This window comes from Paramisgurnus dabryanus, chromosome 7, assembly GCF_030506205.2.
Source record: "Paramisgurnus dabryanus chromosome 7, PD_genome_1.1, whole genome shotgun sequence".
Classification (NCBI taxonomy): Eukaryota; Metazoa; Chordata; class Actinopteri; order Cypriniformes; family Cobitidae; genus Paramisgurnus; species Paramisgurnus dabryanus.
The window spans coordinates 5,202,196-5,217,722 of NC_133343.1; the positions used below are offsets into that span (position 1 = coordinate 5,202,196).

Genomic DNA, 15,527 nt, shown 5'->3' on the forward strand with positions numbered 1-15,527 from the left:
TCAGGCCCCCTTGGAGGTCTCTTAAGGTCACCCAAAGGGCCTGGCCCTTTTGTTGAAAAACATTGATCTACCACTGTGAAGAGGTGGAGTTAGCAAGGTGTTGGGATACTGGAAGATCTAACACCAGAGTAAGATAAGCAATGGTTTATATTGTTTATTATAGATTAAATAGACAAGTTAATCTCCTTAATCTCCATAAATATTTTTATATCCAATATTTAAATTAGGGTTTTCTTTACTAATAATAATATATTATAATAATATATATACTAAACAATATTTCACATAAATGTCACCTTTAACTAGAAGTTACTAAAAATGTGATAAGTATTTTTGCTTTTGTCTTAAGCTTATAAAATCAGTATAAATATAGTATAGATTTCACTTGTAGTCTATATATTTATTGTTATTAATATTATATTATATTATATTATATTATATTATATTATATTATATTATATTATAATATTACATTATATTATATTATGCAACACTCCTTTATCAGAATCTGAGTCAACTGTTTGCCACACACAAAGAATTTGTATTTATGTTATATAAATAACCTCATGATTAACCCGTCAAAATACAGCTTGTCCTACACTTTAAATCCGTGGTATTAAAAGTATGTGAGTAATTTAAGGTCACAGGTGTTTTACGCAAAACTTATTTCCATCACAAGCGGCGAGGCTGCGCATCTACGCACAGATATTCAATACTGCGACGAAACGTTCAGCTGACGTCAGAAGGCAGCAGCCAATCGCCGCGCGCGGAGTGTGTAGTAACACGTCACTCTACGGAGCTTCAGGAACCGGCCGGGGGCGAATCCTGATTCCTGTTCGACGACCTGCTTCACACTATTCAATGTGGGTGTAATTGGGCTTAATTTTATTACAGACATCGGATCTCGTCGATTAATAAGGTATGTCCGTCGTTTCGTTTCGAGAATACCGTGGATGTGTTAGATTTAATGGCATCCCTCTGTTTCACGGAAGTTATGCTAGCCTGTTAACGGGTGTTAGCATTAGCATTATGTTTTGACATTAGTGATTGGGAAAACCTTTGGAATAAATGCTCTTTACAGGTTTAAATATGCCTTTTTAATCTGGTATAGGCACAGTGCGACGGAAATGCGAGTAAACGTGACGTCTTTATTATATTTACAGTATGGGTGTTACTGTAATACACTAACAGTTACATGATTAAATCCTGAATTAATGTCATAACGTGGCATTTAAGAGGTGTCAGACGGTTATTATTAAGCCTCTCAATGTGCTGACTAAGAGTTTATTTTCCTCTTATTTGTGAATTTGGCTTAGGCAATGTGCAAAATGTATAATTTTGGGTGATAGGTTCATACCTATCTGGAATCTCTAACATTGTGTAACCAAACAGTCAATACAGATATTGGATCATGATTTGCCCTGTATGATTTAGGATAGGGATTTTCAATGAAGCCTGTAGTCTACCTCTCTGCATCCAATTCTCCTTTCAATGCAAGTTTCTGTAATATTTGAAATTGATTTGTGATTAGTCAGCAAATCTTTGTCTTCAGGTGAGTATTCAGCAAGAGGTGTGAACTTTAGTAAACCTAAGTACGGGTGGCTCAAAAATACTTTGGCTTTATTCTGCAGCACCTTTACGCATATCTTTGTTGAACAAGTTTTTTGTGATGCGTCAAGCGTGGCAAGGACACCCTCTCTGACGCGGCTTTCTTCAAAGATAGACGGTTGTGTAAAATAAATATTCCTATTCAAAAGAAAGGAATTTGAAATCGCATAGCTGACTTGGGCGACACGTACTCCTGTACCTGTGTTTAATTTTACCAAACCTACTCTACCAGTTTAAAGCCACAACCCACAAGGTGTGGTTTGATGTTATAAAGTCCTTTGTGGTGAATGTGTGTTCAGTTTATGCCTTTCTCTGGTCGTTCGCAGTTGTTCACACTGTCATGGCGACCTACCAAGAGTTCATCCAACAGAACGAGGATCGGGATGGAATACGGTGCAGTTGGAACCTCTGGCCCTCCAGCCGCCTGGAGGCCACACGGCTAGTGGTTCCCGTTTCGTGTCTTTACACGCCTCTCAAAGAGAGACCGGACCTGCCGCCCATTCAGTACGAGCCGGTACTGTGTAGCCGGGCCAACTGCAAAGCTGTACTCAACCCGCTCTGGTAAGGACTGAGTCACTTTTCGGGAAACTGTTGAAACGGTTTGTGTAGTGTGGTGTTGTTGTATGTCAATACCAAGTGGGGCTTTTTGGAGTAATCCCTGTGATTGGGATATTGAATGACTAATCGGATAGATTTAGGCTGAAAGTCTGAAGTCTGATTTGTTGGACTTTTATTGGATCAAGTCTGATGTCTTTTGTTTTTAACTTAAGGTTAATAAAATTCTGATTTGTCTAAATTCGATCTTCTAGTCTTGCTAATGATATTATTCGTGCTATTTATCCACATTGTCATTGTGTATGTTAATAGAATCAGGTTAGTTCACTGTTAATTTAATTTGGCGACTAAAAGGAAGACTATTGTTGTCTATTGTGTTCATTCAGGTGCTAATTATTGTCTATTACTAATGAATACCTACTTATACAGCTTTTTAATACTTTCCGATTTTCTTTTGTAGTCAAGTGGACTATAGAGCAAAGATATGGGCCTGCAACTTCTGTTTTCAGAGGAACCCTGTAAGTATACATCAGATGAATAACCTAATATTCGACTTTATCTACGTGCGACCCAGTAAATAAATACGAATCTGTTTCTTTCCAGTTTCCTCCATCATACGCTGGCATTTCAGAAGTGAATCAGCCTGCCGAGCTCATGCCTCAGTTCTCCACCATTGAGTACATAGTGCAGGTAAATAAATACATTTACACTGTGTACTCTGTACGGGATACATACAGAAAACTCCCTTTGCTCACAGATAGCATCTTGTTAAATGCTGTGTTGTCTTTCTATGAAATGATAACACTGCTATCACATTTATTTATTTAAAGTTCATTTGTCTTTCCTAAACTAATATATGCTCTGTAAATGCAAATCCAGGGTAAATGAGCCTAAACAAAGTGTTCGCAGCACAAAAGGTCATGGTGCCCAATGCTTAAATGTAAATGCGTTTCTTTTCAGCGTGGACCCCCCACACCTCTCATCTTCCTCTATGTGGTGGACACATGTTTGGAAGAGGAAGACCTCCAGGCTCTGAAAGAGTCCTTGCAGATGTCCCTCAGCCTGCTGCCACAGAACGCCCTGGTGGGTCTCATAACCTTCGGTCGCATGATCCAGGTCCACGAGCTCACCGGCGAAGGTATCGCTAAGAGCTACGTCTTCCGTGGCACGAAAGAGCTCACCCCAAAACAGATACAGGTTAGTTGTCAGATCTTTATTATTGAGGTGTCATTTATAACACTTCAGTTGGGTTAAGCAAATGTGTCGTGTATTTGCAGGAGATGCTGGGATTGATGAAGCCAGCCCCTTCCGGACAGCAAGGCAAACCGATGGGACCTCACGACGATGCCAGTTCCTGCAGGTATGAGATGCTTGCGTATTTTCAATTCTTTTAAGTTTTGATTGAATGGCTGTGCTTATATTAGATTTTTGCATTCATTTTAGATTTTTGCAACCTGTGGAAAAAGTGGACATGAACCTGACCGACCTTCTAGGGGAACTGCAGAGAGACCCCTGGCCCGTACCTCAGGGCAAAAGACCTCTGCGCTCCACAGGAATTGCTCTTTCTATTGCCGTGGGATTGCTTGAGGTACAGCCTGGCTATTATTGGTTTAAAAAGTAAACCTTTAAGGTGGTAATGTTCTGAAAATTTATATGAAAATATATGATTTATTTATAAAAATAATTAGTCCCTTCGCTTTTGCTTTTATCATTTGCTTGTTCCCAAATTGTCAGTGTATCGGTAGCATTGGCCGTAAGGGTCAAAGTCTAGGTCTGCTGTCTTGTCATATCAGAACAGTTGTACCTAGTACTCGACCAATCATTAGTTTTACATAACACTGAAGATAAGAGTCATACCACCTACCGCACTTTGTTTGATAACAAGTCAACATTTAAACCCTCTAAAAAAGTTAACTTTGAATAGTGTTTAGGATTATGTTAATTGACCACCACCTTTTTACCAATCTTGTAGGGTACCTACCCTAACACAGGGGCCCGTGTGATGTTGTTCACCGGTGGCCCTCCAACTCAAGGGCCCGGTATGGTGGTGGGAGATGAACTGAAGACCCCCATTCGCTCCTGGCATGACATTCAGAAAGATAACGCTCGCCATCTGAAGAAGGCCTCTAAGGTGATTGCAAGCTTAATTTTTTTTTATGCACGTAAATGTTATTTTAATTTGCAAACCAGCTAACTTCTAAAATTCGTTTAGTATTACGAGGCTCTGGCTAATCGTGCGGCGGCGAACGGACACGGGGTTGATATCTACGCCTGTGCGCTGGATCAGACGGGACTACTGGAGATGAAATGCCTTGCTAACCTCACAGGGTAAGCATCGAGTTTTACATTAGCTTTGTTCTTTACTTTGTAATCCGTGGCTAATGTTTGTCTTTGTTTTGTTGTAGGGGACACATCGTCATGGGCGATTCCTTTAACACATCTCTGTTCAAGCAGACCTTCCAAAGAGTTTTTAGTAAAGACTACAGCGGACAGTTTCGCATGGCTTTCGGTGCCACGCTGGAAGTGAAGGTGAGGTCACTTAAAGATACAATAATAAAGTCGAGTAAGTTGTTTCTGAACATGTAAACCAATACGTCTTCTCCCATCCAGACCTCAAGAGAGCTGAAGGTATCTGGTGCGATCGGACCATGCGTGTCACTTAACGCCAAAGGACCATGTGTTTCAGACAATGTAAGTAATTTTAGCATTAAAGATAATCAATGCATTAGTTTTAAAATCACCGTGTACAGATATGTGACAGTGTGGAATTTGTTTGTAGGAAATGGGCATCGGAGGAACATGCCAATGGAAAATTTGCAGTCTAAGTCCCTCCACCACCCTGGCTATGTACTTTGAAATAGTTAATCAGGTATGTTGTTTACTTATATTATTTTTAATCTTTTATATGTGTGTGCAAAGAGCATTTTGGGTGTGAGAGTTTATACATATTTACATAAATGTATTCTTTGTGTTTGTGCAGCACAACGCCCCTATCCCTCAGGGTGGAAGAGGAGCCGTTCAATTTATCACACAATATCAGCATTCCAACACACAGCGACGGATCCGCGTCACAACAATTGCTAGGAAGTAAGTCTTTAACAAGATAAAATTCATTCATCGGTCCGATGCAAAGTCAGATGTATCTCTTTTGTTTTCTGACATTGTTGTTGACTTTGATGTAGGCGTTGATGTTATCTAATTATGTTTGCTTGTACTATACAGATATTTGCTTTAGCTCAAAATAGATTGTGCTGCGCAGAGCTTGTGTAATTTACGTCTTGAATAGCCCAAATTCTTGTGTGCGCAACTTGCGCGTCATGCATCCTTGACTAACCGGTTCTGTCTATTGTCACACCTAGTTGGGCTGACGCACAGACCCAGCTCCCGCACATCGAGGCTTCATTAGACCAGGAAGCATCTGCCGTACTGATGGCCCGGCTTGGCGTATTCAGGGCTGAATCAGAGGAGGGGCCTGACGTACTCCGCTGGCTTGACAGGCAGCTCATTCGCTTGGTGAGTATCGGGTAGAGCTATTGTGTAATTCCTTCTTTGAGGAGGAAATGTGGGTCAAGTTGCTCTCCCAGCAAACAATTTTGCATTTAAAAGACCGTAGGCCACAAATAAATGAAACCAAACACCTTATAATTATCATACATCTTACAAGTTATTTTGAAATATGACCTAACCCATGTAACCAAATTCAAGTTTATTTTAGCTAGAGGTGGGTTACTGCTGGACTATATCGGGTCTATAGTTAACCTAGACTGTGAAATGACGACTGTTGCCCGCTGGGCTAGCTGTAGGATAAATCTTAAGACACATTTCGTACAGAATCATCAAACATTTCGAATATTTGTGGGGTAAGTGTCATTGTTAATTTTGCTATAATAAGTAGGGATGCGAAAAGCTTGTGAGCTAGTCCACCTTAGGGCATGTCTAGAAATGACCTATGAACCGATCGGCATTGCCCTAGCAACTACACTTGACACCTTAGCATGATTACATTTAAAAATAAATTTTAACTCCTTAACTTCTGCGCACCCGCCGGCGAGTCCAAAACGGCATCACGAAAAATGTTTAAAAAATATATATAAAAAAGTTGTGGAGTACAAAGTCTTCTCTAAAATTTATTAATTTACTCCAAATTATGTTGATTTAAAAAAGTTTATTTACACAATTTTTTTGTTTCAGTGTCAGAAGTTTGGACAGTTCAGTAAAGACGACCCCAACTCGTTCAAACTCTCGGAGTCTCTCTCACTGTACCCACAGGTAAAACCATCATCCTTTATTCTTTTGAAAGCTTATTAACAAAATAATAATTCTCTACAGCCATCTTTAAAGCACATGCTGTGCGGTTTCTAATATTAAATGTTGATTTTCTTTCCAGTTCATGTTCCACTTGAGAAGATCACCGTTCCTGCAGGTGTTCAATAACAGTCCCGATGAGTCGTCCTACTATAGGCATCAGTTCATGCGACAGGACCTGACGCAGTCGCTCATCATGATCCAACCCATCCTCTACTCGTACTCGTTCTACGGCCCTCCAGAGGTGAATATTGCTTCAGTCCGCCTGTTATTAAGACGCAGGACGCTGTTAAATTAAGCCGTTACTCATCCTGCCTCTTTTGTTTTCCAGCCTGTTCTCCTGGACAGCAGTAGTATCCTTCCAGATCGCATTTTGTTGATGGACACCTTCTTCCAGTTGGTGATCTACCATGGAGAGGTAAATATATATTCAAAAACATTATCTATAGTATGTTTAGTCATGAAGTTATTCCATTATTTACCGGTCTTTCTCTTGTGTTCACAGACCATTGCTCAGTGGAGAAAGGCAGGTTATCAGGAGATGCCAGAGTATGAAAACTTCAAACAGCTTCTTCATGCACCTCTGGATGATGCTCAAGAGATCCTGCAGACACGCTTCCCCATGCCCAGATACATCGACACCGAGCATGGAGGTTCACAGGCCCGTTTCCTACTGTCTAAAGTCAACCCATCCCAGACTCACAACAACCTCTACGCCTGGGGCCAGGTACGAAGTCTTGGTTTACTTTTATGGAAAAAAATTTTTATCGTTGATTTTGTCATTCCAACAACTCTAAACTATTTTTAATTTTTCTTTTAGGAGTCTGGAGCGCCAATTCTCACAGATGATGTTAGTCTGCAAGTTTTCATGGATCATCTCAAGAAACTGGCTGTGTCCAGCTCAGCCTAAATCTTTTTCCACTGCCCAGTGAAGAATGTAAATTTCGAGTGGAAAGAACATTTGACTTTCCTTTGTGGAAAAACGGATTTCCATGTCTAGCCGATGTTCCGTGACCAACTTTGACACAACTAAACGCATCTTCGTCTTTGTTATAGGCCCTCCAGAGAAACGTTCAATTTTTTACCCACATAAGTAATTATGATTGTTTAATTTATGCGTGTGTGTTTATTTTCTATTACGGATTTGTCTGTTATGTTTGTTTGTTTGCTTATTTAATTGATTTAGTTTGGTGTTTGTCTAACAAAAAAAGTGTTATGTTTCACAATAAACCCAATAAGCTTTTAACAAAACGTCTGATTTTCCAAAGAGAGAATGTTATCTCTGTCCTATCATGTTGTTTCGGTTATTCTTCCTCAAGCATGTTTAGACTGAAGTTTCCATTGAGGCTTATTTGTGAACGTCGTCTTGTTTGTTTGGTCTTTTATTCATTTTGTATTGCCGTGATCTGTTCATGTTGGGTAATAAAGTGCATCACAGTCCTGTTCTTCCAGTCCTGTAATTAGATTTAATTTTGTATGTAAAGAATTTGAATGAGACTTGTGACACACATTCCAGTTAATCTTGACTTGCAAATATAAACTAATGCTATGCATATAATATTTATAGTGATAATCTATTGTAGGTTTATTTCATTTCAAAAGCTTAAGATGATGTGAGCACCTGAATGTTCAGCCTCTTATCTTGAATAAAACATAAATTAAACATTACAAATAAGTGTCTTGCTTGAATGCTTGAATCAGCATCTATGATAATGATCATAAATATGCAGTTCAATTTGTATGGGTGGGGGTGAATAATTTATATATATATATATATATAATATATATATATATATATATATTTAAAAAATAATTTCCGCAAATGCATCATGATTTAAAATGTAGCTAGATGTCACTAATTTATTAATATCGTCTTTTATGCTTTGAAATAATTATAATTGTTATATTTTCTCAGAGAAAGTATATAAAATATCAGTACTATTATACCATATTATTGCAAAAAAATATTTTTTTGTACGTGAATGTACGAAAATGAGCAACTGGTTTGTATGTGGAGTCAGATGTCCCTCTTGTGGACATTTAATGAAAAAGTAAAAAAAATGTTGTAATAACGTTTAAATATTTTTTTTACATATTCATTCCAATAAATTTAACTGAAAAGCAAATACCTCCCAAAATGACATGTATACATTTTATTAAACAGTACGCTTACTTTAATCACAAATAACTGTGATTGATCCACTCCAACCAGCGCTAAAAATGACAAGGAAGCTGGCCAATTAGAGACGACGTTTTCATCGCTGATCCCGCCTTATTCTTTCCGATTGGCGCTTTCCCTTAAGAAGGAAGTGACGACGTACAAGCGCAACATGGCAGCGCCCTTGTGAATGTTGCTTACATGTAATTGAAGGTATTGAAGATTAAATTGCAGAAATGAGTATTGATCCAGTAAAATGGAATAAGCGTGCGTCACTGGCCTATGCAATTGGCATATGGACCATGTTTGGTTGTTATGGATATTACAGATACACGCACAAAGATGACCCTCCAAGTAAGTGCTAGGGTAATAAAAAAATGTAATTTATCATATTTGTGATATTATTTCACAAATGAACTATATTAAAAGAAGACTCCGTAATATATTATGCGTTGTTAGAAAACGATGACCTTAATTTACATTTTAAAAAAAAGACAATGTCCTTTCATTATTGCACATAGAGAAAAATCATGATTATTTGACCAAATACGTTTTGCATTTAAGTTATTGTTCATTATGTTCTGTTTTACTTTTCTAGTTGAAATGCCCGTCGAAGAAGAAGACAACAGGCCTAATGTGAAGAAATATGAAACGACACACTCGAAAACCACAATTGTCTATAAGGAGAATTTTGTGCCATATTCCACAAGGCTTTTAAACTTCTTTAGAAATACAAGTGAAGGTTCCCCTGACAGTCAAAAACAGGAAGAACGAAAATAAATAGACAATGTTGACACGATTACACAATGTTGGACACAAAAATGGACAACAACAATGGTCATTTTTGGTTTGAGAAACACCGTGTGAAAAGAGGAATCTGCACTGCATCTGTTAACATGATTCTCGTTTCTATGTTTTTAATATTGAGATGTCATCTGATTACCATTATATTTAACAAAAACCTTTCAGAAATGCCAAGCTGTTTCATGAAAAAAGTGCTGGAAACAAAATAAACACTATTGTAACAGCTATCAAACAGTGTGCGGTTATATTGACAGAAAAAAGTTGATTTGCTTCGCAATTATCCCTGAAATCTCTCAAAGCTTTCTCAATAAATTTACAAACTGCATACACTTCCAAACTTGTGTTGCCGCATGTTATTTTTGTAAGCATAAAACATTAAATCCTAAATATTTACATCATTAAACATTGTTTTTTATAATTTAAAGGGAGTATGTACAAAAAATAAAGTTAAACTTAAGCATCTTTTAAAATTATTACCTTTATTAAATGTTTGGTCCACCCGTTGGCAGTAATGCCACGAGCGCCTTTCAGGGGGCGGAGCCTCGTGGAAACCGGAAGTGTTGAAGGAGTTTTACACGTGATTGAGACCACAACAATGAAGGCGATCATTCAAAGAGTAACGAAAGCAAGCGTAACAGGTAAGCGTTTATGTTCTGAAGATTAGCTGTCGTCAACGGAACATCGTTTTAACGTCTTTATTTAATTCATTTAAGTAACCGTGAATGTCATAGTTTGTCCCTCCCTTTAGACATGCATGATTCGTGCTTCAACACACGCGGTTTAGTAAATAAACAACGCCTTTAAATGTATTTTAATGTTTTCATAAGAGATATTTAGAAATCAGGTTTATAAAAGCACAAATTTAGGTTTGTTTGTGTATGGAAGCAGTTTTACTTTCACTTCGCTGTTTTCAGTATCCTCCGGCGTCACGCTGACGTCACGCACTGACTTTGATGTTGCTGTACTTATGTCATTTTTAAACAGTTGGGGAGCAGCAGATCAGTTCCATCGGCCGAGGAATTTGCGTTTTATTTGGCATCTCAGTTGAGGACACCCAGAAAGATGTTGAATACATGTGAGTATGAAATACTTGACTAAGTTCATGTCTAATAAATGCTAGGAAATGGTGTACACTAATTAGTAGTCATAGTTACGATCTGGGAGGATGAGTAAAGGACAGAAATTTGTTTTTGGTTGAGAGTCAAGTCTATTAATTCAGTATGCTGTTGTTGTTCAGGGTACGGAAGATTCTCAACCTGCGTCTGTTTGATGATGAGAACGGCCGTGCCTGGAGTCGCAGTGTGATGGACAGAGAGCTGGAGGTGTTGTGTGTGAGTCAATTTACACTGCAGAGTATCCTCAAGGGAAATAAACCAGACTACCATTCTGCCATGCCGGCTGAACTGGCCCAGCCTTTCTACAACAACATTTTGGAGCAGCTGAGGGAGGCTTACAAACCAGAACTCATCAAAGGTGATGTTAGATCCACAGATTGGTTACCCAGCTAACACACAACGTCCTAGTTACGTAATTTATTGGTCATTTTTGGTAATTTCATTTTCATGACTTACCACCTGGCAACGTAACTGTTACGTCCTTAGGGGGAGGTATTTTCATTACCATTACAGTACCATATCACTACGTCACACTGACTATCCTAACGCCGCAAGATAACCAAGTACGTTCCAGTTAAGTTATACATTCGTACTATTTTGGTAATTTCCTAACTTACTATCAACGTAACTGTTGCGTCCCAGGGAGATAATTTCATTACCATACAATTATATAAACATTCATGCCCACAACAGACAGATTAAGTTGCGAAGTTCCGTCAAGGTGACGAATCAAAGAATTTCACTTTTCCGGTCACCACAACATAAGTTTGGTCATCATATTACGTCAACGTTACATAACAGTTATGTATTTGTGTTAGCCGGGTAGTTTTAATTTGTTTTCCACTGAAAATGGAAGGATATGTGAGAGAATTGTTAACATTATGGAATCATTCTGTTATCCACTTCCCAAAACCTGAATTATTTGTTCAAGTGACCTTGTTTAACCCATGGGCAAATTATGTTATTTTAGCTTAATGTTAAAAAGTTAGCATCATGCTAACATCATCTAAAATCATTCTAGCATTATGCTAACTTCATGTTAAATCATTCTACTGTCATACTAACATCATGTTAAAATGCAAAGATGGCGGCGCCGGGTATGTCAGGTTTAGCTGCAGCTCTCTTTGTATACGTGCTGATTACAAGTAATATCAGTTATACCATCACCGGACAAACTTCTGATAACAGATACTTCCCTCATGGTGACATAAAACTATCTTGGGCACCTCATCTGAGGGCGAGCGTGTAAATAAGCACTTCAGATTCGGGAGATATGTCTTATGTCACCCTAATTCATCCACGTTTTCAGCCAATCAAGAGGTCGAGTGTACAAAACTGCACTTAAACAACAACAAAGCCTTGTGCTTATAATTGCGATTTGTCTACTATTATCCGGAGACATCCATCAATGTCCGAGCCGCTCAGCGCACCAGCACCGATGGGACCTTGTGAATCATCTCCTAATGCTCTGCATTAGGAGCAATACTGGAAACTTTCAGGGTGCCTATTGTACATCTGGCCTAGGACTACAGATTAAAACTAGCCTTTTGGCTAACTCTGGCATATTTTACAGTTAAGCTGTTATGTTAATATGCACTGACATTGCATAAATAAATAAATGTTAACGTCATGTTAGCATCATGCTAACTTTACGTTAGTCATGATAGCTTTGTGTTAAATCGTGTTCTGTCGTGCTAACTACTAAAGCTTAATGTTAAATCATGTTAGCATCATGCTAGCCTTATGTTACTTCATGTTAGCTTTATTTTAAATTATGAAACCATCGTGCTAAATCATGCCAAAATTATGTTAACATAATGCTAAATCGTGTTGGCTATATGGTAAATTATGCTAGCTTCATACAAAAACATGCTAACCCCGGATTTACACCACACGAGTCTGCGGCGCGTTACGGCTCCGAAGAGGCAACCGGAACCGATCGCGGTCATTCTAGTCAATGCTTGTGTTTCCATCAGATGCGCCGCGGCACGTTTCAAGAGCGTCCCAGAAGCTGCTCTACGCGCCGCTTCGCTAAAGATAGGTGCCTAGTCTATTTTTGACGTGCGCCGCGTTGAAGCCGCACCGTAAATATAAAATAAAAGTCAAAAATCCTGTCAATTTCAAAATAAACACCTCGTGCAGACTCCCGTATTTCACATCATCTTGCTCACAGGCACTGTATGTGAAATAAACATAATTGAGGATGTGTTTTAGACGAATATGCATAGCTAAATACTTTAATATATGTCCATCCTAACTGAATTTTTATGTTTATTCACTTTTTTACTACAGAACAACAAAATAGGACAATGCAAAAAACTAAACAATATACAGAATGAATCCTAACAAAACATTAACATTTAGCCAACTTATCCATGTTATAACTCATGCAGAAAATCAAGAAAAACGTCTGACAGGAAAACGTGACGTTCTACTGCTGCTCTTCTGATCCGCTTCTTGTGTGAGTTGGCACCGCGTAGAAGACGAAACAAAGCCACCTCGGAGCCGTAACGTGCCGCAGACTCGTGCGGTGTAAATCCGGGGTAACAACCAGTTAGAGGCTGTTTACACTTGGCATTAACATGCGTTTTCGTCGATCGGATCACAAGTGGACGACGTTAATGCCAGGTGTAAACTGTGTTCAAAACGTTTTGAGCTCGTCCACTTTCGACCACTTTCAACCACATCCAGAGGTAGTCGAAACCACTTTCGATCGGATCGCTTTGGAGTTGCGGAACGCATATGTGGTTGAATGCGTTCGAACAGCCACACGCGACCGCCTTCTCCCCCGCCCATTTATCTAATCTGAAGTATTAAACACAAGTTTAACGTCTTTTTTGACTTCTGGCATGAACACAAGGTGAACAGCGCTATTTTTAGCCTTTCATTGATAACTAAAGCGGAGGATCTCTGTAGTTTGTTTTGAAAGCGTGTGAAAGTTGCGCGATCCTATTTCATCAATTGCGCTGAAAATTCAGAGAAAGCTCTTACATACACACGTACAAACCTCTGTGCAGCATGTTTACTTGCTAAACAAGCAGTGGACTCCGACATAATATTAGTTTGCCTCCATATAAACTCATAATTACTCCCGCTCGCGTTTGAATGACAGCAGAGAGACTCGCCCACCGTCTCACAGACCACCCCCTCACAGTATTCAGGACAGATGCGGTCGAAAGTGGACAAAAGAGACGGATTTAAATACCAGGTGTAAACGTAATGTGTCTCTCTCGTCCACTTGTGATCCGATCGATGAAAACACATCTTAATACCAAGTGTAAACAGCCCCATAGATTACTAAACTTCACTTCTTAAAAATTCCACGTAAAACCTGTCAAACTTCGAACTGTTTAAAACGTTCAGACCAGGCTTTGTCAAGCCAACATCTTATTAATTTGTAATACAATGGCTGTGTATTTTAACTCATCAGTTTGCATTTGTGTGTTGTAGATGGACAGTTCGGGGCATATATGCAAGTACACATTCAAAATGACGGACCTGTGACTATTCAACTGGAATCTCCTCCTCGTCCTACAGATCCCAAACAGGTATCGAGCTTTAATTCCTGACAAAATAGATCAGATCTTCATTTAAAGTTAGGTTAACCTGGTTGGTACTTTTATTCAGTTATATCATTATACAGTTATTGGAAATTTAGTTTCCTTTGTTTTCCCTTCAATTCGGTCCAAATTTTAATATTGATTTTCACAATTTGCATTATTACAGAAATCAAAAACATAGGAAACTGGGCAATTTTATTACAATTTAGAACTGTGGTATTAATGTTCTTCTGACATCCCCATAAATACTGCATGAATTGTTTTAGGACCGTTTAAAAGCGTTTTTCTTCCTTGGTCTCCTGTTCCAGCTGTCGAAACAAGAAAAGCAACAGCAGAGGAAAGAGAAAACACGATCAAAAGGCCCGTCTGAGTCCGGCAGAGAGAAGGGAGCAGCACGAACTAAAGCAGACGGCGCTGTCAGCAGCGGAGCCGAGGGGGACGTGTCTTCAGAACGGGAACCATAGGATACCTCACGCCTCGGTGAACTTTACAGCTTTAATGTCAACATTTTCAGCAGTTTTTTGGTTTTTTTTTACAGTGTTTTTCTTTGTTGTTGTTTTTATAGGATTTTGCAGTTGGCAGATCTTTTTCCAGGGCAATACTGCAGTCTTCAGGAACACGTCTCAGTTTAGCCCCGATTCATACTATTGAATATCTGTCTCGTTACTGTATCTGTCTGCTGTCCGCTGTCCAGTACAGCGTGCAGCCATATTGTTCACTGAAACTTGCATTGTATATAAACACAGAACATGTGGCAGCTCAACAATTACCATTAGAAGAAATAACAACTCAGGCTCTCTTTAGTGGTATTTTTGCGGCAATTTGAACAGAATATCTATATACCATTTAATTTATTGAAATGTATACATCTCTGTGATGTTTTAATAAAAACCGAGCACAGAAATGTATTTATCTGCATATTTTTTTAAGTGACAGTAGCATTGTATCCTTATAGTACAATTGCACAATATTTGAAGACTTTAATATAAACCTATGATTCATAATATTTGGTTATTATATTCTTTTTAGGAAAATGGTTATTATTTGTAACATAATTTACATATTGGTGGTTTACACATTGAGTTGTTTTTCTACAGTGTGAAAAACTCACAAAGGAGCCTTTGTGAGGTGATTTACTGCATGTGTAGTTTAAGCAGGCAAAAGCGAAAGAGGATTATTCTTGAATATGGAAAAGAGCCAGTACCGGCAGTACAATTTTAGACAATGTATTGTTATTATTTGTAGACGGTACTAGAACTATTGGATGTCACAGAATGTAGTTATAAAATGGTCTAAATAGTCAAAGCCATTAATCTAAAATTCAGTGTACGAGAAATGTAATTGAATAAACATGTATAATAAAATAAAACATAAAATAAAGTTTTATTTATAAAACTCTATTCCTTTAGCACAAGTGACGTG

The 15,527-nt window shown here is 38.5% G+C and overlaps 2 protein-coding genes across 2 annotated transcripts; both read left to right on the top strand.

Annotated features, from left to right (window-relative positions):
• Window positions 1–768: 768 nt before the first annotated feature.
• On the top strand, window positions 769–8,143 carry sec23b (SEC23 homolog B, coat complex II component). Its single transcript, XM_065293765.2, has 19 exons — window positions 769–919; window positions 1,935–2,169; window positions 2,624–2,681; window positions 2,767–2,853; window positions 3,124–3,360; window positions 3,441–3,523; window positions 3,607–3,751; window positions 4,136–4,294; window positions 4,376–4,491; window positions 4,569–4,692; window positions 4,774–4,854; window positions 4,943–5,032; window positions 5,144–5,250; window positions 5,523–5,676; window positions 6,355–6,432; window positions 6,551–6,712; window positions 6,800–6,886; window positions 6,974–7,195; window positions 7,289–8,143. Exons 2-19 carry the CDS (start codon window positions 1,949–1,951, stop codon window positions 7,376–7,378), a joined length of 2,301 nt encoding a protein of 766 aa, XP_065149837.1. The 5' UTR covers window positions 769–919; window positions 1,935–1,948; the 3' UTR covers window positions 7,379–8,143.
• A 1,777-nt stretch (window positions 8,144–9,920) lies between these two features.
• On the top strand, window positions 9,921–15,450 carry dtd1 (D-aminoacyl-tRNA deacylase 1). Its single transcript, XM_065293764.2, has 6 exons — window positions 9,921–10,068; window positions 10,415–10,505; window positions 10,668–10,903; window positions 13,996–14,093; window positions 14,414–14,585; window positions 14,671–15,450. Exons 1-5 carry the CDS (start codon window positions 9,942–9,944, stop codon window positions 14,567–14,569), a joined length of 708 nt encoding a protein of 235 aa, XP_065149836.1. The 5' UTR covers window positions 9,921–9,941; the 3' UTR covers window positions 14,570–14,585; window positions 14,671–15,450.
• The last annotated feature ends 77 nt before the right edge of the window (window positions 15,451–15,527 follow it).